The sequence below is a fragment of the Neovison vison genome, chromosome 6, assembly GCF_020171115.1.
Source record: "Neovison vison isolate M4711 chromosome 6, ASM_NN_V1, whole genome shotgun sequence".
NCBI lineage: Eukaryota > Metazoa > Chordata > Mammalia > Carnivora > Mustelidae > Neogale > Neogale vison.
In genome coordinates, this window is record NC_058096.1 from 38,055,347 (window position 1) to 38,078,807 (window position 23,461).

The window sequence follows — 23,461 nt, forward strand, 5'->3', positions numbered from 1 at the left end:
TATAGTAGCAATAATTGAAAACTCATGAGATTTCTTCCTGTTCCCATGTCAGAATCAATTTCCTAAAAAAAAAAAGATTATTCATTTGTATTTGTCAGCCCCGTGTAATCAAAACAATGGCAAAGTCATTCTTCTTATTGTTTATTAAAAATATGCATGGACTATATTCTTCTAGATATTTGTCATTAATTATTAGGAAGCTGAGAACTAGGTGTTTCACCTTAATTCTAAAATATGTCTGTATTAAATGTTTACATTATTATATCTTGTACATTTCCTAAAGAAAATTAGATTCATACAACATGAAGAAACTATCGTTGGTATAGATTTAATTAGTCCCAGCTAATTTACATCTCAGATCAGATTTTTGCTATTTGAGGGGAAAAATCACATGAACCTTCCGAACTCTGATTTCCTCACCTCTAGAATGGTACACCATTTCAACATACAAAGCCAATGTGAGAATTTGAAGTAGTGCTAGGCAAGCAGTGATCCTAATGTTGGGCACATTAAACACAACTAAACACAACTAAAGTAAAACTGCTTCTTTGTAGAACAGTTTGCAACCATTATTGTTTTTCAGCTTTTAGAAACGTAGTTTTTTCCCTGTGTATTTTCATGAATGATTTGAAATAGATGGTTTTGTTAGTATTATGGTTATTGTTTATATAAATATATATTTACATATAGATATATTTTTATATATTATATATAATAATATATATTTTATTCTGCAAAGAAATTAGCATAAAAGAATTTAAACACTTTTAAACGTATTGAAATATATAAGTTATTGCAAAATTATATTATAAAATTAGGCAAAATGCAGTTTTCATGCTGACATATAAATTGTATCTGCGGAATTTATAATATATTCAATTACATGCATATTTCAAGTAGTTGCAAGGTGAAATGGGAAATTAGCTGGGCTCTACCTGACCTGCATGCACACAGGCTGAACTCCAAGATCATATTCTGTTGCAAATTTGACTGTTGCAGTATAGGTATAGATTCCTTTGAAGATACCCCCATTAGCCTCAGTTTTGTTTTCTCCTGTATTCTGCTTTACCCATATGTTCTTCTGTCATGGTGAAATTCCCAGAGATAGATTAAATTGATAACCTTGACTGCTATTCTTTTCTTTTCTTGATTATTTCTTAGTTTCTTCCAAGACAGCCTATTCACTCTTTCATAGCCTCCGAGATATACTAACATTTCAGAGAATGAATACAATCAATGCATTTTTATGGCTGAAGCATAAAAGCTTGGTCCTGTAAGTATTTATCACTTCCTACTATGTGTCATGCCTTTTGCCAAGCACCAAGGATAGTAAGAGTGCTTGCCCCTGAATTTTTCCTTGCCCAGTACATCTTTCTTATCCTCCCTCCAACTCTCATTTTATTAAAAAAAAAAATAATAATAATAATAATAAGAAGAAGAAGAAGAAGAAGAAGCACTTAAGTGACTTAAATTTACACATCTAGTTACTTACAGAACAACGAAGACATTGAGTGTATCCTGACTTCCATTCAAATTATAACATGCGGTCTCCACACTACTAATTATAGAGGGGTGAAGTACATAGACAGCATTTTCTTTTAATTCTACCAAATCTCTGTGGAATTTCTTTTTTAAATGAGGTTGGTGACAAGAATGTCAATGGGTTAATGAAAATGAAAACGACTGCACATTTTGTTACAAATTCACTTTAGACTTGAAATACTGCATGGCATTTAGTCTAAGACTTGCCTATATGCTTACAATATACCGTTAAGATAAGAAATGTCAGTTATCTGGTTAATTTGTCAATGTAGACAGCCAGTCAAGCCCCAACATGAACCTCCTTTAGTGTATATGATCTGAGTTAACTGTAGACCTAGTCTGAATTGATTTGTTAATTGCTAACTTTTTCTTCATTTTGGTTCCTACAGACTTTAGTAGAAAAAAAGCAATAATGTCACTATAATGTATGGCTTGTCTTCCCCTTTTCAAAATCAGTCTTGGAAATTTTAAGACTTATTTACAGAATAAAATTGTCCTTTGAGAGGGGAAAGTGACTGGTATATAATAACAAGTACTATTTTGAAACATCATTGAGTGCTAAAACTGTTTAAAGAATTTTACTTTTATTAACTCATTTAATCCTACTAGGTACTAAAATCTTCCCACTTTAAAGATCAGGGAATTAGAGAGGTTAAATAAATTTACTAAGGTTATATATGTAGTAATTAGTAAACTCAGAATTAAATTCTCTTACAAAGCATATCAGGTGTCTCTATTCAAAGTGCATTACTAAAGCCTGTTATGAAATCTTGTATAATAAATATATGAGGCTCCCTATAGTTTTATTTACTGTAATTAATATCTACAATTGACTAAAGATGGTTCATATTTTGGGGAATCATGGAATACATGAAATGTTGCATCTAATCAGCCAACCCCATAGTTGATTATAAGTAAGTAGAGCATTGGTGCAGAATGCTCTATGATAACCTTAAGAAAATAATCTATAGCTTGAGTTTCCAAAATACTGTATATAGTACGCTAAAAAACTCAGTAGTAATATCCTAAATAGAAATAGTACTAGGATTGGCAGATACTACGTACTGTTTTTAGACAATAATGCGTATCTTAAATTTAATATTTTTGAAGTTCTAAATAGAGACCCTGAGTATTATCTGACTGTGTTAATAAATAGAATAATCAGAGTTGTTTATCTATTTTAAGGAATGTTACTCTTCATGTCCTTAGATGAATAGTTTGTATTTCTTCATTAATGTTTTATAGTCAGGTGATCCTACCAGAACTCCCAGCCTTCAGTCATTCCCCACTACTAATTCTCCTATGTACAGAAGTGCAAATATATTCATAAATACACCACAGCATTTCATTTCTTACTCTGAAAGAAACAGGACTGTCTCATTCCTAGATGATAAAATTCAGTCTCCCAAACTGCATTTCCAGCTTCATCCTCACTATTCCTTTTCATTTCTAAGATCTCATCAAATTGGATGGGGAAAATATTCTTTGAACAAGCCCCACGATTTTCCACTTCCATGCCTTTAGATTCCACATTATTTTGTCTAAACAGATGGAGGTGTAGACCCTTATCTGTTGAATGTAAGTTGAAAATACCCTGTCACTCAAAGTCCAACCCTTGGAGACAATCTCTCCCCTTTCTAGTCCCCCAGCTAAAAAATAATGCATTTTTATACTCTACATTTTATTGATTTCTTTTTCATGGTGCTGTTACTTTCCAATGGATCTCTTGTAACTTTTATATGTGTTTTATCACCCTTACAAGAGTGACACAAAAGCTACAGAGATTTAGGGCAGTTTTGCTTACAGTTTTTCATATATACTCCAAACTACTTTGTTTACAGGTTTTATAAGACATATCTTATAAACTACTATAGACAAACTTGTAGTGATATAGCTGGAAGTAAGAGAAATTAAGTGATTTCTTAAGATCATGTACATCTAGATATCTGGGTGCAAATATTATATTAAAAATAATAACTCATCTTTCTGGATATAACTACACTATTCACAATGACTTTGAATTGTAACATTTAAGAGGTGGGGTGAGGGGTGCCTGGGTGGCTCAGTCTCTTAAGCATCTCATTCTCCCTAAGAGAGTGCTAAGGTTGTGATCTCATTGGTCATGGGATCAAGCCCCATGTCAAGTTATACCCTCAGCAGGGAGTTTGCTTAAAGAGTCTCTCCCTGTGACTCTTCACCCATTTACATGAAAATGTCCCCCCTCTCTCTCTCAAATAAGTAAATAAATAAATAAATCTTAAAAAAAAAAGATAGAGGGAACTTTGGCTTCATCTGGGCTGGCATTTATCTCAAAGGGTATGGGTCTAGTAATGGGGAGGCAGAGGAATACCACAGGAGTCTAGGGTGGTGGTGATGTTTAGGCTTCTTTGGATGGCCTCTTGGTATCAGATAGCACATCCAATTTTGAGCAAAATACCTGTAACAAAATAGGAAACAGCTGGGAAGGCATAGACAGCCTCATGATGTCCAGCAAAGCAACTGAGCCTTAGGAAACACCCCTAATAACATGCCGGGCTTGTTTCTTTTCTGGGCCTTGAGTTGACTTTTTATTTTGCTAGGGCCTCTCTCCCACTTCTCAGCCAAGGCCGCAGATCCTTGCATGGTTACCTCCCTCTCACCAACCATGATTCTACTCCGTTTTTAACTCTGCATAAACATCTCCATAATTACCCATCTTCATAGCACCCATCCTTCCCCCAAACAACCTATTGATTCATTTATATAATTACAAACTATTTTTTCCAAATGAAATATAAATCTCTCAAGGGCAAAGACTCTCTGTTGGAAACTCCTAGATAGCCAAAAGCCTAAAAACTGTCTAACCATAGAAGGTGCTCATAAGTATCTGTTGGCTGACTTGAAAGGGGGTGATCACAAAATGAAGAAGTCACTAACTGATTCACACAAGATAAAAGTGGGTTTTATCCTGGTGAGCAACTGTTACTCAAAAATTGTGATGCAGTCTATTGCCATATTATTTAGGCTTCTGGCCAAAACCAAAATGGATTCCCACATTTCTGGTTACATCTACTCTCATGTCAGGCTCAGGTTATATTAGCGAAGAGTCCCAAAGCTGCAGGTTGACCACGCTGAGTGGCCCAAACAATGTGATGTTGCTGATGCTTACAGCCAAGTAGCATAGCAGGTATCGCTTTGAACCCACACAGAAGGCTCTCTGCTCTCGTCAGAAGAGCAATGGATGGGATCGGAAACACCCTTGAAAGAAGGTGAGACTTCACCTGACCACCCCAGCCCTCAGGGAACTCTACTTCCTCTGAGATCAACACTTTACTGTCTGTATCCTGTGTACGGTACTGATGAAGTTAGTACTATTTCTCCATGACTATGCACTAATCCCTTCATTGAAAAAATATATATGCCTAGTAAAAGCAAACTGGTTGATCTCACTGTCATTTTTCATGAAAGTGGTTTCTGAAGAGCCAAGAGATCCCAAACAGGATGGGATGGAGGAAGGCATTTGAAAGAAAAAATCAAGAGAGAGGGCACTCCTTAAAGGCAAGGTCCATTTCTCATCCTTCAGCCTTAAGTCTCAGCTGAATATGTAAGTCAAAGAAAATGGCTGCTGCATAGCCAACTATAGAATCCAGAATCACACAAGGGAGAAGGCACACCCACAGAAGAAATTTGTTTAATTGATAAAATGTGGATGTATTTCCTTGCTGAAATTAATTTGTTGAATCAGCTTTTTCAAAGGAAAAACTCTTTAAGGACAAGATGCAGTCGTTAAATAAAAATACCAGAGAAAAGACAAATTAAAACAGACGATCTAAAATCCAGGACCAGGGGTGCCTGGGTGGCTCAGTGGGTTAAAGCCTCTGCCTCCTTCTCGGGTCATGATCTCCGGGTCCTGTGATCAAGCCCTGCATAGGGCTCTCTGCTCAGCAGGGAGCTTGCTTCCTCCTCTCTCTCTGCCTGCTTCTGCCTACTTGTGATCTCTGTCTGTCAAATAAATAAATAGAGTCTTTAAAAAATAAAATAAAATAAAATAAAATCCAGGACCAGAACAACAATGAATTTAATGTGAGCACATTATGTGTGGTTTTTAAAACTTTCCCCAGCAGAGTAACAACCCTGTATCCCCACCAAAACTGAGTAGATCATTGCAAATTTTATCCAACAGAAGATTTAGTGTATCATAACAATGTTTCTCTGCATCACTATTATAATTTTCAAACATAATTTTCTCCTTTTAATTCTGCCTTTATACTCCTGCTTGTATCTAAAGAAACAAAGAAAACATCATCATAAAAAACAAATGAACAAACAAAAAAACCTTGGAACACTTTTTTTAATGCAACAGAACTTAATTTTATCAATTCTGAGAGCAAGTGACTACTACTTGTTAATTACAATTGTCACTTTTTAGACTGCACTTCTTGGAGAAGATTTAAAATCATCTACGAATTAAAAAATGGGGATAAATATGTATGTGTATATATATATATATATATATATATATATATATGTATATATCCAAAATAGATACATTCCACTTGCTCCTCCAAGCATTTATGGTTTTTTTGGTAATTCTGTAGTATCAGATGGCATTGTGCAGACGTCCCAGTTCCTTGCATAAATCCAATTCTAAAATAGAAGGGAATTCTTAAACTGCTTCCTTTTTTGTGGCATTAATATATGCAAATATTCACATAAATTTGGGGACTAGTCCTAAGAATGTAGATCTAAGGGAGACATACAAAATCTGGTATGGATCAGGAGATGTCAATATTCCATCTAAAATGTACTCGTTCGGGGCGCCTGGGTGGCTCAATGGGTTAAAGCCTCTGCCTTCGGCTCAGGTCATGATCTCAGTCTTGGTATCGAGCCCAGCATGGGGCTCTCTGCTCAAGCAGGGAGCCTGCTTCCTCCTCTCTCTCTCTGCCTGCCTCTCTGCCTACTTGTGATTTCTGTCTGTCAAGTAAATAAATAAAAATCTTTAAAAAAATAAATAAAATAAAATGTACTCATTCAATAAATGAATGGATGAATGAATGATGCATGAATGAATGAAATGTGCTTGTTCAGGTGAGTCCATGAGGTAATAGAGCTCCCACAGAGCGGGAGTACCATGCCTCCTTGCAGCCCATATCACTTCAGATGTTGAGATGGACATGTGGGTAGTAGAGGGCCTTCAAATTCAAAACAATACTAATAGCTAAGTAGGTTACCTTATTTTAATTTAACAAAGAGTTCCGTTATTTACAGAATATTTTACATGTGTTTTTCTCATTTAACATGGAAGACATGAAAAATAGATGCTTTAAACCTATTTTCAAATGAAGACCCTGCGACCTATTGTTCCCTAGCATTCTAATTTCTTGCCCAGTCACTTTCCACTAAGTCGCAAGCCATAACCCAAGGGTACTGTGACAGTGGTTCCCAACCACTGGTGTCTAGATCATGACAGTTCTCTGGAGAATGTTCGATAGATGTGGAAAACCATGAGAAAAGTGAGTATATTTGTAAATTTCACACACTGCTTCTTTCACAAGGATTATATACACTATTCTGATATTGTCTTTTTCTAAGTTTTAGGGTTAAAATACCCTCTTTTATAAAATGATGTAATATAGATGATATTTATTTAAGAGTTCTTTTTTGGCAACTTTCATAAAGAGAGACTGCCTATCAGTTACCCCTTGTTTTTCATTGACTGGCTATAAAAATACAAAATGCAAGATCCATTGTAACAGAGAAATATGTTGGTAGTAAATTTGGCACCCTGTTCTTCCCCTTTTAGACACCTTTTAGGTGTTCTTCCCCTTTTAGCCTTTTAGGCTTATTGTTGAGGGAAGATTTTTACCCTTTTTCTGAGCGGCCATAATCTGATCAGCGTAGGGAAAGATCCAAGATCTAGAGACCAGAGGTCGAGATGCCACATGAGGGAGAAAGCCGAAATGAGAGGTTGCTGGGAGAAGAAACAAGGAAATCAAGATCCCATAGGTGAGAAGTGATAATGAAAGGAAGAGTCACAGGAAGAAATTCTAGGTTCTTCCCTTTTGTTAGTACAACTATGGTGGCCAACTGTAATGAGACAAAAGCTATATTGTAGGCTCCGTGGATAAGAACAATAAGATGTAGTCCAGACTACACCAAAGGAGGTCTTCATTCCAGGAAGTTATCACATAATTCTATCTTTCTCAAATTGTCAGCATAGAGACAGCCCCTCTATTTTTCCCAATGAAAGGGGACCCCTCCATGTAGCTCTCCCTAGACGTCTCAATCTATCATTACATCGAACATAGGCTGGATCAAGACATACAGTTGTTAGAATGGAATAACATTGGTCTTTCCCACTGTTTGGTGGTATAGAGAGGGAAGGGAAAGGAGGGAGAAAGATTGAGGCTATAAATAGGATTTTCTCAAGTTTAACATTTTCTCCTATAAATTTCCCTTCAATATTTTAATGCCTGCTACCATTTGTCTACTAGCATATGTGCTAGCAAATGCCAAAAATGCTTAAGAAAGAAATAATCCATAGGATAAAATAAGCTGTAGAAGATGATTTCTAAATCTTCACCTTATGATAGGGGGAACTATATTTGCATGTGATTTAATATTTACATATAGCCTGCTTTCCATAATAAAATTGTTCTGCTGTGTAAGAGTTAAGGTGTCCTATACAGAACATGATAGCTATAGAATACTGTAGAATACTGCACTTCACAGACGCTCTGTAAAGTAGCAGGTAGGCTGGAATAGCAGTCTTATTATGGTGTATTTATCTTCTTGCATGAGTGGGGTTAAGTCTCCTAATATTCTTGTTAAAAAGGGCTCTTAAAATAGTGCAATTTGAATAACATTCCTGAAGCTTAGGGGGGGAGGAAGGAGGAATGTGTGAGGTTCTTTAGTAACTGAATTTTTATATGCATAACTTTTCTGAAATGACTATTTTTTTAAGACTGTTTTCTTCCTTTCAATTTAAATGATGGTTCCTTAGAGTTTCATGCTAGAAAATCAGGTGTAATGATATCAGACTGAATAGTGCACTCTGATATGTGTCATTGTTATGCAAACAAGTAAATTACTTTGTGTTGAAATGTTCACCTCAAAAATGAATGTAACTCTTTGCCTCTATGAGCCAATCTGCTTACGTCCTTGGTCATTCAATGTCATTACTTGATGTTTAAACATAAATGACATATTTGCTTTTTTTATAATTTTCATTGCAAATGTATCTGAAATTGCCTTACTAATTTTTTTCATTAATACTTGAGTGTACTATCAGGATATCTCCAAGATTTTAGAGTATTGCCCCAAATCCAACAACTTTTTCTGTTTCAGCTTTGAGACAATGTAGAAATCTTGCGTATGTCCATTAAGAAAGTAATGATTTTGCATAACTAGACATTTTATTATGTTGTCTATGGAAATGAACAATATAAGTATTAGGATTTAAAAAAGTAATTGCTAACATGGGCATACATATTCTCTCCATCTTAAATACTTTTAACTGTTGAAATATTAATATATGTGAATTTTAGTTTATATACTTTCTTGTTATTCATCTCTAGTGTTTTTCATATGTTTAACCCAAAGTTTAGGCTAGTCAAATTTCCTTACTGGATGAACTATAATTATGGTGCTTTATTAGTAGATGGATGGATAGAATGACATACACATATGACAATGTTTCCCTTCATATTACTCTAGTATGGCTGTTGGAGTGAGTCTGACAAAGCTTGTTGTAATTGCTAAGGACATATATTTTTTTCACATCTGTATGACATACTAACTGTATGGACTTGGTGGTATAGTCATTGAATACAGTTATCATGAATCAAAGGTTGTTAAAGGTTTTCACTTAAAAACCAGAAAGCACCTTGGTAGAAGTGTTAATCACTGAAATCTGAGAAATTAATATTAATATTGGCTATTTATGATAATATGGAACTGAGGTTTTAAAAATGCAGGAGTAAAGATTCCCTGAAAAGAATGCTCTTTTGTAGCCATAAACATCCCCACAGTCAAGTCGAGGCATCGTCTCTTCACTTGGGTTGAAACAAAATTTTAGTGTGTGTCTGTGTGTGTGTGTAAAAGTCCTTTTCCCACAGTATCAATCATGAATTGCTGAAAGGCTTCCATAGCATGACATTGTTGGAGCTCAGATCTGGGAAGTGCACAAAAGAGCTGTATTTGTTGCCAATCAGAGGAACGTGTTTTCAAAACAAGGATAACATTTTATTTTTCTTTCCCCCAGTTCTGCAGTAGTGTAAGTGTTAAAGCCTGAGAGGTTTAGAAAGCTGCAGTGAATGTGTTAAGACTGTTAATGAAGCTTCTGAATCTAAGGACAAAATTAGCTCTCACACCCACACTGCGCAAAGTACAGCAACTGTCTGATAGAATTGCATCATGACTTTTACCTGGGGACACGGGTATTATATGCAGCTGAATTGATGAAATTGGGAAGACAGATGTGCCCAAAGGACATTTTAAGAAGCTTGTACCTACATAAATTGCTTGTGAAAAATCTCTAAAATTTGAATAAGAAACCAATGTAAAATGCCTTCTGCCTGTAAACTTCGGGTCATATGATATATATTATCTAGCATAGCCTTTAAGGAAAGAGAACATTTGACTTTCTCTTGGTATCAGACAGTTTATATAATGTCAAGCCCAATGAATGTTTATTTTTTTCCCCTTCTTATAAAGAGAAGTACTTAGGACTATTGAGTTTAACAAGGGATGATAATCTTGTGTGTTGTTTGCTTAAAAACCTTAAATTCAGGCTTTCATTGCAATGTGACTGGCATACAAAGTAATGCATAGAATTAAAGAATTTGGATATTGTAACTATTTAGCAAATATAATCACAAAATGAAAACAGCGATGGCATTGAACACCCCAAACAATTACTAAAAACTTTAGTCTAGGTTTCTTACATATTATGACCTGAGGAATCAATCCTGATATCCTCCACATGTAAGTCTTAAAGATAGACTTTTAAAAATGGAACTATTTTATCCCATTTTTAAGACATATATCTTAAGAAATATTTTTACTTGCAAATCCATATAATAAGTTCTTGCCCACTGTTGGTTTAGGAAGGCGGCAGACATTTAGATTTGTTTTAGGTTTTCTGTTCTCAGAAATGTGGAAAATGGATGTCTAAAGTCTAGAGATTTGTGATTGCCAGCAGTAAAATGAGCAGGTAAAAGGGCAGCTGTTTTATTCCTACCTTACCTCTTCATATAATCAAAAAATACTATATTCTTATGTAATAGTTTTTAGAAATTTCAAGCAGGGGACCACAATTATACAGAAAATACTTTCATTTTCTTAGAAAATTCTAGAAGCTAGGATTATGCTTATATAACTGTGTAAAAGATTAAAGTCTTTCTCAAATGTTAATTCATTGACCTTTAAGACACTAAAAGCATCTGATACTGACAGTCCTGACTCCACTTCTAACATATGCTTATGATATTAGAGAAAAAAGAGGAGCTCACCTTTGATATTCCTAAAGCTAATAGTCCTGTCCACAAGAGGGCATGGGTTTTCCATGGGAAAGTAACAGGATTTGGAGGGGAAATAAATGGTTGTAATAACTGACCTTTCTTTTGACTGGCCATACTCTTAACTTTGTTTTTTAAGATATAACAATTTAGAATTTATTTGCATAAGGGCAATAATTTAATTTCACCATGACCCCCTACTTTGATTTCTTACAGAATTTATTGCCTCTTCCACTCCTTTGGCAGTTCACATATAACTCTTTATTATCATGTACCTTCTTTTTATATGTTCTTTCTTCCTAATTATACTGTAAGTCCTTGAAGGAGAAAGGTTTTTACTTGTAACTCTCCATTCCTATAGTAAAATACAATACCTTTGTCCAAGGTAGGTGATAAATAATTATTTGTCAATTAAGGTAATAGTGGTTTTGAAATAATAAAAATTATTGTAGCTGTTGAAAGTTATGTTACCATAGGAATTGACAGTTTATGAAAACTTTCCACGTCAATTATTTATTTGTCTTCAAGTAACTACGTTCTCTACTTTTAGTTTAGGTTTTAAACATTTTTTGTTCTCCAGTTTTGTGGTGGTAAATAAATTACTGATGCAAAGTGAATTTTTAAAAATGACTTTTATAATTGCAAATAGTTTTCTCTTAGACCTAAAACTGAGGTATTTTATGAAATTTCCTATTAAACCCCAGATCATGAGTTTATTTAGTTTTCTTCTTATGTAGTTTAGCTATATTTGCAATTTAAAATTTAAAATGATTTCTTTTGGGGCGCCTGGGTGGCTCAGTGGGTTAAGCCTCTGCCTTCGGCTCAGGTCATGATCTCAGGGTCCTGGGATCGAGCCCTACGTCGGACTCTCCACTCAGTGGGGAGCCTGCTTCTCTTCCTCTCTCTCTGCCTGCCTCTCTGCCTACGTGTGATCTCTGTCTGTCAAATAAATAAATAAAAATCTTTAAAAAATAAAAAATAAAATAAAATGATTTCTTTCTATTTGAAAGAGAAAAAATTCACACATTTCTCTCTGTATATAAAAAAATATTAACCATAATATATGTGAATTACCTAACCAAAGATTCTATAATACATTTTTGAATGTATAGTCAGCCATTAATAGAGAATTAATAAAAGCAATTTCTTGCCAAATTTCAGGGTTAGTAAATAGAGCTTACAAAAGTAACTAATCCTGAAGGATTACACAACTAAATTATAATAGAAATAATAAATTGATAGTCTATTCAGTGAATAAAACCACCAGCTACCAGCAATCAGGTTTATTAATTCTACAATGTATTAAATCTAAACTGCAAAGTGAAGTAATTCCAAAGTCAGAATATGTATTTCAATGTATTTCAACAATGTTATTAGCATCATGTAAAGTGAGTGTTAATTTCTAATTTTTTTAAATCTTCTATATCTTTTTTCAGGGACATCACAATTCATACACTGAAGTTTTCATTTATTTAAGCTTAGGCTATTTAATTACTTAAGCCTATTATTTAGAGCACGTTCTAAGTAAATAAATCTTACAAATATAAACACATACATAGCTTTCTTCTTTGTTTTCTGAAATGGAGGTACTACATTTGAGAGAAAATAAATAATATAAAACTTAACAGGATCCAGCAATGAAGGTCCTGTTGCTCAACACTGAAAAATCTGTTTGTCAGTCTTGACCAACACAGTATAAAGAACTTCATACCTAAGATCTCCAGAAAAATAGGCCAAAATCTTATAAATTATTGCTAGAATGAAAGCCCTAGATTTCCTCTTATCATAATTTCTGAGGTGAATGCATTATTTGATGAATTGTCCAAAGATAACACAAGATGTTTTTGTCCTGTCAAGGGATTGTCCTAACCACAAATGGCCACAGCAATTCACCAATTATATAATCTGAACTCTTAAATTTCATTAAAAAAAGCTGATTAATTACTATTAATTGGTTATGCCTGTTTAGCCCTATTCTAAGTACATCTTCTTTAAGTGTAAGCTTTCTTGTTAAATAATTGATTTGTAACTAATATGGATAATTTTTTTATGGTCACTAACAAAATAGATTATTGATTATATTAGTTTCATGAAGGAAATTGTATTCTATTTCTGAGAAAACATTGAATAACAGTTAAGTATAAAGGTCAAAATTCACATATTATAATGTATTACCTTAGAAAATTAAAAATGTTTAAAATTTACTAATTATAAAACATTCTGACATGAAATAGTTTTCATCAAACTTAACATGTGATTAAACTCATGCAAATGAACATCATTTTCTTCCTCTCTAATACTTATTTTTATGCAGCACTGTAGATATACTCTCATATAGACTCTACTAAGTGAATAGGGACTGAAATTCTGTTCTTTTCTTTTGGCCAAACTTTTGGCATAGGATCTGCATCTGTCCAGAAGTGCTTTTGTCTAATTCTACAAAAATACTGCATGGGATTATAGCAAACATAGCTATTACACCTATACTTGACCTACACTGAATGCTTATTTCTTCTTTCATTATAGTATATATGCAGTAAAATGCCCAGACCTTAAATATGCAGCTTAATTACTTTAACAAATGTGGAGACCCATAATATATGTGTTGGTCAAGTTACAGTACTTCAAAACCCTTTATGCTCTTTCTCAGTCCTTACTCCCTTTCTCAGATGGAATCATTAATCTACCTTCTATCCCCACAGAAACTTGGGCTTGTTCTTGAACTTCATGGAAATAGATATGCATCTTTAAATTCTCACAGTTTTAGGAGAGGGGTTTTCTTTCAATCTATCCATTTGAAATTATAGTGATGTACTTTAAATTTATATATTAATTTTCATTGTATATTTATATTTTAAACCAATATTGTTTACCTGATTATCTAAGCTTCAGATTTCGTGTTATGCTTCATCTTTTTTCTTAAAATAAATTCAGAAAGCATAGAAATCCAGAAATTTGGGAGATTTTTTTCAATAAATATTAAAGAGAAGTAATACTTGGCCAAGATGGAGTGAGAAATTCCTAAAATCATCACTGAATTTCTGTGCCCTCGATTCCTAAACCAAATGGCTTAACTATTAGATTATGCTCCCAAAGCTCCTCTTTTAAACATTTTATCCTAATCCACAGAAATATATTATTGGAATGACAACTAAACTAAAAGAAACAAATCAGTGTTTACTATAATTAATTTTTTTCTTAGTGCTGCAATTTTATTTCAGTGCTTGAAATGTCAGAATCTCAAACTTGCTTCTTTGTTGTTTGTTAAGATAATGCTTTGTGATGTGAGAGAAATGATCCCCAGCTTACCAGGTCACATGATTTCTTCACCCTTCTGTTATCTCAGAAGAAAAAAATAGGTCAATTTTAATATTATTAATCATGTAAAAATATTTACAACTCAGGAAAATCAAATGTTTAAAGAAAAACACTATTGGGGTTTTCTTTAAAAAGAGCTATTTATTTTAAAAATCAGTTATACAGAGAATTTTCTTTCAGCATTGAACTTTAATTAAATTTGATTAATTTATTTTTAAAATTCTGCTATCGACAATAATTGCACACATTTTTCCTAAAAGTTTACTCCCAGAAAAAAAAAGCAAAAATACTCCCTATAATTGCAAAAATGTTTGAATGTGTAATTTGCCCAAACTTACCTTGTACAAATATGTAGCTTTTATAAATTTCTTACTATCATATACCTTGAAGATACTACACTGTTCTACCAAAACTCAGTAAGTACTTTTATTTTCGTGTCTATTTAATTGCTTTATCCTGCATAAGCATTTGGAAAAGTTCTCTTGTCTGACAATTTGCCTCATATTTCCCATTTGTTTCCTTTTTTGGAAACCAGCCTTTGGAGCCATTCTATCATAATATCATAATTTTCTGAGTATTTTCTCACAGATTCAGGGTTTTGTTGTTTTTTTTTTTAATGTATGGTTTCCCATGAGTTACAAACCTACAAGTCCTACTTTTGCTCCCTAGTACACTGATACTCTCTTCACCTCAAGTAGTACCAAACAACATGTATCAACTTAAATTTCTGAAGGATCTCAGGAAGTCCTTTCTTTTTTTTTTTTTTTTTTAAAGATTTTATTTATTTATTTGTCAGAGAGAGAGGGAGAGAGAGCGAGCACAGGCAGACAGAGAGGCAGGAGCAGGCTCCCTGCTGAGCAAGGAGCCAGATGCGGGACTCGATCCCAGGACGCCGGGACCATGACCTGAGCCGAAGGCAGCTGCTTAACCAACTGAGCCACCCAGGCGTCCCACAGGAAGTCCTTTCAAAGTACAGCAATCCTATTATTGAGCTTAACTACCTAATGTATGCTCTCCAGGAGAGAACTTTTTATAGGATCTACTGCTCAATTATTAAATTCTATAGAGCCATTAATCAATATAGACAGCAAGATGTTAATTTTCTTTCAGAGCCCTCCTTCCAATACCCCTGTAGAATTAGGTAGGAAAGGGTAAGGGTAGGAAATGGTTTTCCAGAAAATGAAACAAAACTGTGTCATAGCCAGCCTCCACCAACACATACAACTTTTATTATTTACTCAGTAACTTCACTCAATTCTTACATTACTTACATACATATCCACTTCCATACCAAAGAAGATCAGTAACTGTATCTCTAAGGCTTCCTTTCTTACTATAGTAATACAAGAATATTCTCAACAAGCATTAGAGTGTAGGGCAAAATTACTTTTGTCATCATTTAACAAACATTTATTGACATATTTCAAAAGATTCTGATGAAGTCCCTTCCTTCAAATACCTCAGATTAGTTCTCAAAATGAACTGGCCTGAGGAGCCAAACTTACATTTCAATTAGGGTAGATCCAAGCTGGGTTTTGAAAATCACGACTGTGTCTGAAAGTAATTCTCGAAGCTTACTCCTACGAAGAGAGATCAGGTGAATCTTCAGCTACACGAGGACATAAGCTAAATGGTTTTAGTTGGTAACAAAGGGACAACTTTTCCACCTATAATTACACTGTCTAAAAACTTATTATAAAATGTAAGTTTATGTATAGTAGGCTCCTAGAATCTGGAGGGAGTATGCTTGGATTCAAATTCCAACTTTCAAACTTAGCTATCTGGAAAAGTATGTGCAATTAATTCACCTAGCCTCTCTATAAGCTACAATTTCTTCTTTGGAATGGGGGCATAACTTGAAAAGTACCTACTTCGTGACGTTATTGTGAGCCTTCAATAGCTCGTGTAAATTAATTAGCACAGGTCTCGGGACATAGCAAACCCTCATTTAATGATGGCTACCGTTATTTTTATCGTTGTGTCACTGCTATCATTGTATGGGTTTGTAGGAATGTACGACACAGAGAAAACATGTTAATGCCCAATAAAGTCTCAATTTGCAATGATCTGATAACTGACTAAATTGAAATTCTAGAGGAGTCGGCAGCCTCTGGACATGTCAACCGTTCATCTCTCTAGATACTCTAGGTTTATCCCTGCATCCAGTCAGATCATCAGAATGGTACATACCAGGACTGTATTACTTTAGTCCCCTTCAGAAATGCTTTCACAGAACTATGATTTGGCATCATGCCCATGGCTTCTTATCAAAGGTCAGTGCAAGAAATGGCTGTATAAAGAATGCCTCTGCTCTTTTTGTAAAAACAGCTATTGAAGATATTCTCTATTTTAGAGTTTAATGTCCCTTAGACAAAGATTCTTGTTATAAATTCTTCTTAGAGCTAAGTTTAATGATTTTAGTATGTCGGTTGTTTTGCTTTAAAATACTTCATGCTTTTGGGAAGCAGAAAGGGCTTTAATAATAAATAGAAGATTCCTTTCAACATGTACAGTTCTAAAAAAAATGTTACCAGCAGTAGCTGATGATCCATCATCAGGAAAGGATGAAAACCAATAAATTCATTCTCCCTTTCCAGTTTCAAACTTAAAATGTTACCCTAGTAGAAAATATTTGCATGTAGAAAGATTACCTCTGAGGGAGGAGAAGGGATGTATTGCGGATGATAAAATTTCTGGGCACGAACTCTTTGGAGGGCAGAGAGCTTTACAGTTTTCTTTCAAGTCACATCATGTAAACTGGAAGTTGCAAATTGGCAGACCTTTGTTGTTCGGCCTGCACAATGTTTTAAAAGATATCGTGAAAGGCATGTGTTACACTTAGCCATAATGCAAGCATTCGGGCATCCACTGTCATACTCAAGACCTTTTCCCTATTAAATTCATCGGTATAATCAAGGTCATTTTCATACATGGTAGAATCTGACATTAATAGTTGCTACTGCGTTCGTATAGGCAAAGGAGTCCCTTGAACATTAATATAAAAGCTTGTAAAACTTGGAGCAAATAATTTTTGAAAAGCTGAAGAGAATATGAGAAAACAGGTCAACTTAACCTTCTGTCAGTCCTTTATGCTTACTTTCTAAAATATACTGCCTGTTCTGTTCCCTTTAGCGGCACTGTGGGACCCAATGATGGCCTTCTCAAAGCATGGAGGGATGCTCAGAAGTATTAATATCACTACTTCTTTCTCAGATCTTGTTCTTTTCATCATGGAAATGGGGGAGCCAGGAGAACCAGGTTTTCTCTATTAGATTATAAAAAATACATGTTCTTTATGGTAGAGTTTGAAATATTCTCATAATGAAGGGATTTTAGTGAGTCTATGAGAAAAGTGAGTGCTTCTAAACTATGCTGGAGGCCAATAACATGAGCGAATGATTGTTCTACAGACTGGAAAATACTACCAAGCATCAGCCAGAACTGTCAGCAGACAGGAACATCCTAAAGAAATAACTTCATCAGGGACACCTGGGTGGCTCAGTTGGTTAAGCAGCTGCCTTCGGCTCAGGTCATGATCCCAGGGTCCTGAGATTGAGTCCCACATCGGGCTCCTTGCTCGGCAGGGAGCCTGCTTCTCCCTCTGCCTCTGCCTGCCTCTCTGCCTGCCTGTGCTCACTCACTCTCTCTCCCTCTGTCTCTGACAAATAAATAAAAATCTTTAAAAAAAAGAAAGAACTTCGTCAGTATCAGTTAGCCATGAATTTTCTTCCCCCAGCAATTTCAAATAATAGGCATATGCATAAATTACTTAAACCAAGTATCTACTGAATTTATGTTTACTGATAGGCATTTTTGATTAAATACCATTAATAATAGGATTCAGTCATTGGTTAATCTAAAAAAGATTTTAAGTATGTTCTGCTTTTAACACTGTTCATTTAAAAGTGGGAATAACAGACATGCATACTTTCCTTTGGATACATTAACATTATAAGTATTTTTGTTTCAAAATTTGGACTTATGAACAGATTTGGCCTTCTACTTCTTAAAACAAAACCTTTTTGCTAAGTTTTGCATCATCACAAATCTCCCAACAAAGCAAAATGGAAGGTAATACTATATGGAATTTTTTTTTTCCTTCAAGCAAAATCCCAAAGTCATTGAGACCGAAGTATTTTTTACAGATCTGAAATCACAACAAACTACAGCAGAAAAGAGTTGTGGATTTATAAAGCAATAAAAGTTTCACAAACCTGACTATGTAGTTGTGGTTAAGCATTTTAGGCAAGAAGGGTGTATACTCCATCAGAGTAGGTACCATGATATTGTGTTCAACAGAGGACACTAAGACACAGAGAACACTGTTCTAGAGTGTGAATTCTTATTCTAGATACATCTCTTTTTATTCATCCATTAAACATTCATATGTTTATTAGAGAGAACATTCTGCATGAAATTCAGCTTTCAAAACTGAGGATCCAGTCTTGGGACTTTGAATCATCTCTTTATTGGTTGAAATTGGTTAAATGTCAATAACTCTTTGAAGTACCTCACAAAAAGGACCATATTTCTTTCTTAAATATCAATGACTTATGCCTTACTTATGGTGATAGTTTTAAAAGATTGATAAAGCGATTTCAAATTAATTAAACAGGGCACCCTGGTGGCTTATTCCGTTAAGCATCTGCCTACGATCCTAGGGTCCTGGTCAGTGGGGAGCCTGGTTCCCTCTCCTCACCTGCTTGTGTTCCCTCTCCTGTTGTCTCTCTCTGTCAAATAAATAAATAAAATATTTTTAAAAAACAAATGAAATTTAACTAATGAAATAGAACGTCATTTTCAATATCAAAATGTAAACTAATATTTTGTTGTTTTATGTGGCAGAGATAGGGTGGCAGTGCTTATATACATCCTGAGCTATGAAAGGCATTAATAGACTAGACATTGAAGAAACTGAATCTTTCCAATTCCAGATCTTTCATTCTTGCTTTCTGTAAAATGGGAATGTGTTAACATGATGAGGCATAATTTAGTATCATTTTACATGCCATGAGTTACCCATAGGAGTGTGTTTCTAAAGGTATGATTCTCTATTTGGAATGTTTATGTTGATTATTAGTAACAAAAGATATATTAATATGTTTTTGAAGTTTACTTTATTAATGCCTACTATAAAAATCTAACAGAAAGCTAGAATTAATATAATTACCAAAAAATAAAATAAAGTAAAATAAAATAAAATCAGTTCTCTGACAGTAACTTCAAACACCAATGTGGAATAAATCAATTTACAGCAACTTCTATTTCAAAAGAGATAAAATGAATTATAAGAGTACACACTGACTCTAAACCTCAGGACATTATTAATAAATATTGTCTCTATCCTAAGGTTTAAGGAGCTATGAAGCTAGTACAAAATATTATATATTAAGTATTAATTTAGTTTTCAACCAGGATTCCTACAGGAGGAAGACTTATGAAATGGCTCCACTGTGCGTTTCCCCTACAACATTTGATCCCAAAGGCATGCTTTAACTAAATTTGACAGCAGGAAAGGAAGTCCAAAGCTAAACATCACTACACAAGTTTTTGAAACAGGCGACAGCTAATGGCCCAAACAGTTCATATTAATAATCAAATGTTGGCTACCCTGTGGATCACTACCGTGTGCTAATGAGGAAAGCCTGGCTTTCTCTCCAGGCAACTGGCTCTCTGTGAAACCTCTACTACTTCTAAAAACTGATGGATAGTGGAGGAGAGAATACAGTGGTTACTCTGTGCCATCAGTAAATGATACGCATGTAACTCATAGGAAATCTGATTCATTGGATCCAAAGTTGAGCTCCATTTTTTTTTAAGACATATTTATTCAGCATCATGATCAGACTATTACATTTAGCAATCAACAGCATGGGTGCAAAAAAAAAAAAAAATCTACATTAAAACCCTTTGTTGGAATGCTTTACACTTTCCACAGAACAGAAACTAAAATAACCTGTTATACAATTAGTCACAAATACAGTCCTCGAGGTGTTTTTTTTTTTTTTTTTTTTTTTGCCCATACACATGAGTATTGTCTAAAACATGTCTTCTTTGTAGCAGCTAAGCCCTGCCACCACTGTGCTTGGCTGAGTTCACAAATCTGTCGTAACCTGTAGCTTTCCTGTCACTTCTCTGGCTCTCCTCTCCTGCTAAGCTTTGTTTTCTAGCAGTAATTAAAACCTTCTGCCACTGCCGTAGCTGCTGCTGCTGCTGAAACCACCATAGCCACCTTGGTTTCGTGGTTTGGCGAAGTACTGGCCTCCACCACCATAAGGGCCAGAGCTTCTGCCTCCAAAATTGCCTCCTTTCATGGGTCCAAAATTTGAGGATTGATTATTGTAATTGCCAAAATCATTATAGCTTCCGCCACCTCCAAAGTTGCTTCCACTACCACCGCCATTGCTGCCTCTGCCTCCTCTGTTGTTATAGCTGTCATAGCTGCCTCTACCGCCGTAGCCACTGCCCTGGTTTCCATAACCCTGTCCACCACTTCCATAGCCTCTGCTTCCTTCAGAGTAACCAGGGCCGCCTCCTCCATAACCACCATCATTACCAAATCCATTATAGCCATCCCCACTGCCACTATATCCACCACCACCTTGACTGCCACCAAAGCCATGTCGACCACTGAAGTTTCCTTCATGACCAAAGTTGTCATTCCCACCAAAACCACCTCCATGACCACCACCAGTTTCCAGAACCACTTCGACCTCTTTGGCTGGGTGAAGCAGGAGCCCTCTCTTGCTTAGAGAGTGCTTTCCTTACTTCACAGATGTGGCCATTCACAGTATGGTATTTTTGAATGACAATCTTGTCTATAGAATCATGATCATCAAATGTTACAAAAGCAAAACCCCTCTTTTTGCCACTGCCTCGGTCAGTCATGATCTCAATCACTTTGATGTTCCCACACTGTTCTAAATCATCTCTTAGATGATGTTCTTCAGTGTCTTCTTCAATGCCACCAACAAAAATCTTTTTCACAGTTAAGTGGGCACCAGGTCTTTGAGAATCTTCTCTTGAGACAACCCTCTTTGGTTCCACAACTCTTCCATCCACCTTGTATGGCCTTGCATTCATGGCTGCCTTCACCTCCTCCACAGGGGCATAGGTGACAAACCCAAAGCCTCTGGAGTGCTTGGTGTTGGCATCTCTCATTACCACACAGTCCATAAGTGTTCCCCATGGCTCAAAATGGCTCCTCAGATTCTCATCAGTTGTTTCAAAGCTCAGACCTCCGATGAAGAACTTCTGCAGCTGTTCAGGCTCTTTGGGAGACTCTGACTTAGACATTATGTCCGTGGGAGGGGAGACTTTAACGATGCTTACTAGGCGGCATCCACGGGCAGAAAGCAAGCTCCATTTACATTTATACCACCTTTCCTGCAAGCCACTTTACTAAAACTTTTTAAAGCAAATTTAAAAATACTAAAAACATTAAAATGCTTCTATTGTTAGTAACTATTTCCAGAGTTACTGCTCTTGTTTTTGTTTCTTCTCCTCTTAAAGGATGAAGGTAAAAGATTCTCTTAGATACCAAATCTTTAGTTTGCTTCCTTTCGTGAACTATGCCTTTTTCTCAAGAATAAATAATAGTCTCCTGCAAACTTTTTATTTTTTTTTTAAAGATTTCATTTATTTATTTGACAGAGAGAGACACAGTGGGAGAGGGAACACAAGCAGGGAGTGGGAGAAGGAAAAGCAGGCTTCTCACAGACCAGAGGGAGCCCAGTGCAGGATTCAATCCCATGACTCTGGGATCATGACCTAAGCCAAAGGCAGATGCTTAATGACTGAGCTACCCAGGTGTCCCAGGTGTCCCATGTATCCCAGACTTCTGAAATCTTGAGCAAAGGAAACGGATCTACTGTCCAGGCAGGCAGTGGCGCCCAGTAATCAGACCGGTAGATCATTATACAATTGCAGTCACTGGTCGACTCAAATCCTGCCTTTATGTCCCTTTACACATGAAGTCCTCATATTTTGTACACATACAAAAAAAAGTCACATTGAGGGAAGCAGTTCTTTAGGAATCATAGGGTAATAGATAACTATTCTCTTTTGGCTCTATGATTCTCTTAAGATGATTGCTTACAAAATGCAATATGTGTAGGATCAAACAGTTATAATTTGAATTTGCTTTGTATATGTCTTCTTAATTCATCAGTCAGTTACCTTGCTTTTCACTCTTTTCTTCCTCTTTCACTGCCTTATTGTTCAAATACAACAAAAAAGGAAACTGAATCTTTTCCAGTTGTTCAAGAAGTATTTTTAACAATGTGCTCAGTGACCTACGTTGCTTGATGCAAGTTTTTTTTTTTTTTCTTGCAGAGAGCTGCAGTGTTTCAATTTTCTACTTAATAAAATTGGACAAAATAGTTTTCCATGTTAAAAACCACTCCCCGGATATCAACAACTGATATTCTTTCTATCTAAAGTGTGCCACTTATTAGCTGTGTTAACAAAAACTTAGTATTCTTATCTAAAACACAGGAAAATTGCTACCTGACCCATTTAATATCTATGGTTGTTGAAAAGATCAGATAAGGTCAAATAAGGTAATAGATGTAATTCCCTGATGAATGCTTAATTTCTTTTCAGATATAAGATATATTTATACTTACATTAGCAATTCTTTTCCTTTTTTCTTATTTAGCAGTTCTGTTCCTTTAACTATGTCTCTCAATCATGAAATGTATTATTATCTTTTGGTAAATTTTTATCTTTGATAAATAAATAAATTTGAACTCTGAGGTGAAGCCCGCTGGGTTTAAGAAAAGCAATTGTAAAAGCAAATGTCTATGGGAACCAAAAAAAAGAAAATAAATGGTACTGTGTGTATTTCTCCAGATACAGACAGGCGTACAACACAATTTTTACTTTTCTCTAAACCTGGATGGCTTACGACACCAGAAATTTATTCTCTTGGAATTCTGGTTGCTAGAACTCTTAAATCCTTGTGTTGGCTGGACCATGTTCCCTCTAAAGATTTAAAGGAGGATCCTCCTGCCTCTCCAGTTTCTGGCAGCCCCAAGTGTCCTTTGGCTTATAAGAGGATCACTCCTTTCTCTTCCTCCTTGTTTATTAAATGGTTGTCTTGT

The 23,461-nt window shown here is 35.2% G+C and overlaps 2 protein-coding genes across 4 annotated transcripts in view; one reads left to right on the plus strand and one right to left on the minus strand.

The window, feature by feature from the left end:
* The window catches only part of CADM2 (cell adhesion molecule 2), a 1,078,599-nt gene that overhangs the window by 306,846 nt on the left and 748,292 nt on the right, over positions 1-23,461 (plus strand). The window lies entirely within an intron of this gene.
* Positions 20,380-21,653, minus strand: LOC122908398 (heterogeneous nuclear ribonucleoprotein A1-like). Its single transcript, XM_044251157.1, has 2 exons — positions 21,046-21,653; positions 20,380-20,741 (listed from the first exon to the last, which is right to left on the minus strand). The coding sequence occupies exons 1-2, from the start codon at positions 21,651-21,653 to the stop codon at positions 20,534-20,536; spliced, it is 816 nt and encodes a 271-aa protein (XP_044107092.1). The 3' UTR covers positions 20,380-20,533.

Coding starts and splice junctions, on each gene's coding strand:
- LOC122908398 (XM_044251157.1), bottom strand. CDS start 21,653: ATGTCTAAGTCAGAGTCTCCCAAAGAGCCTGAACAGCTGCAGAAGTTC. Junction 20,742..21,045: donor AGTGGTTCTGGAAACTGGTG/GTGGTCATGGAG, acceptor TGGTAGTGGAAG/CAACTTTGGAGGTGGCGGAA.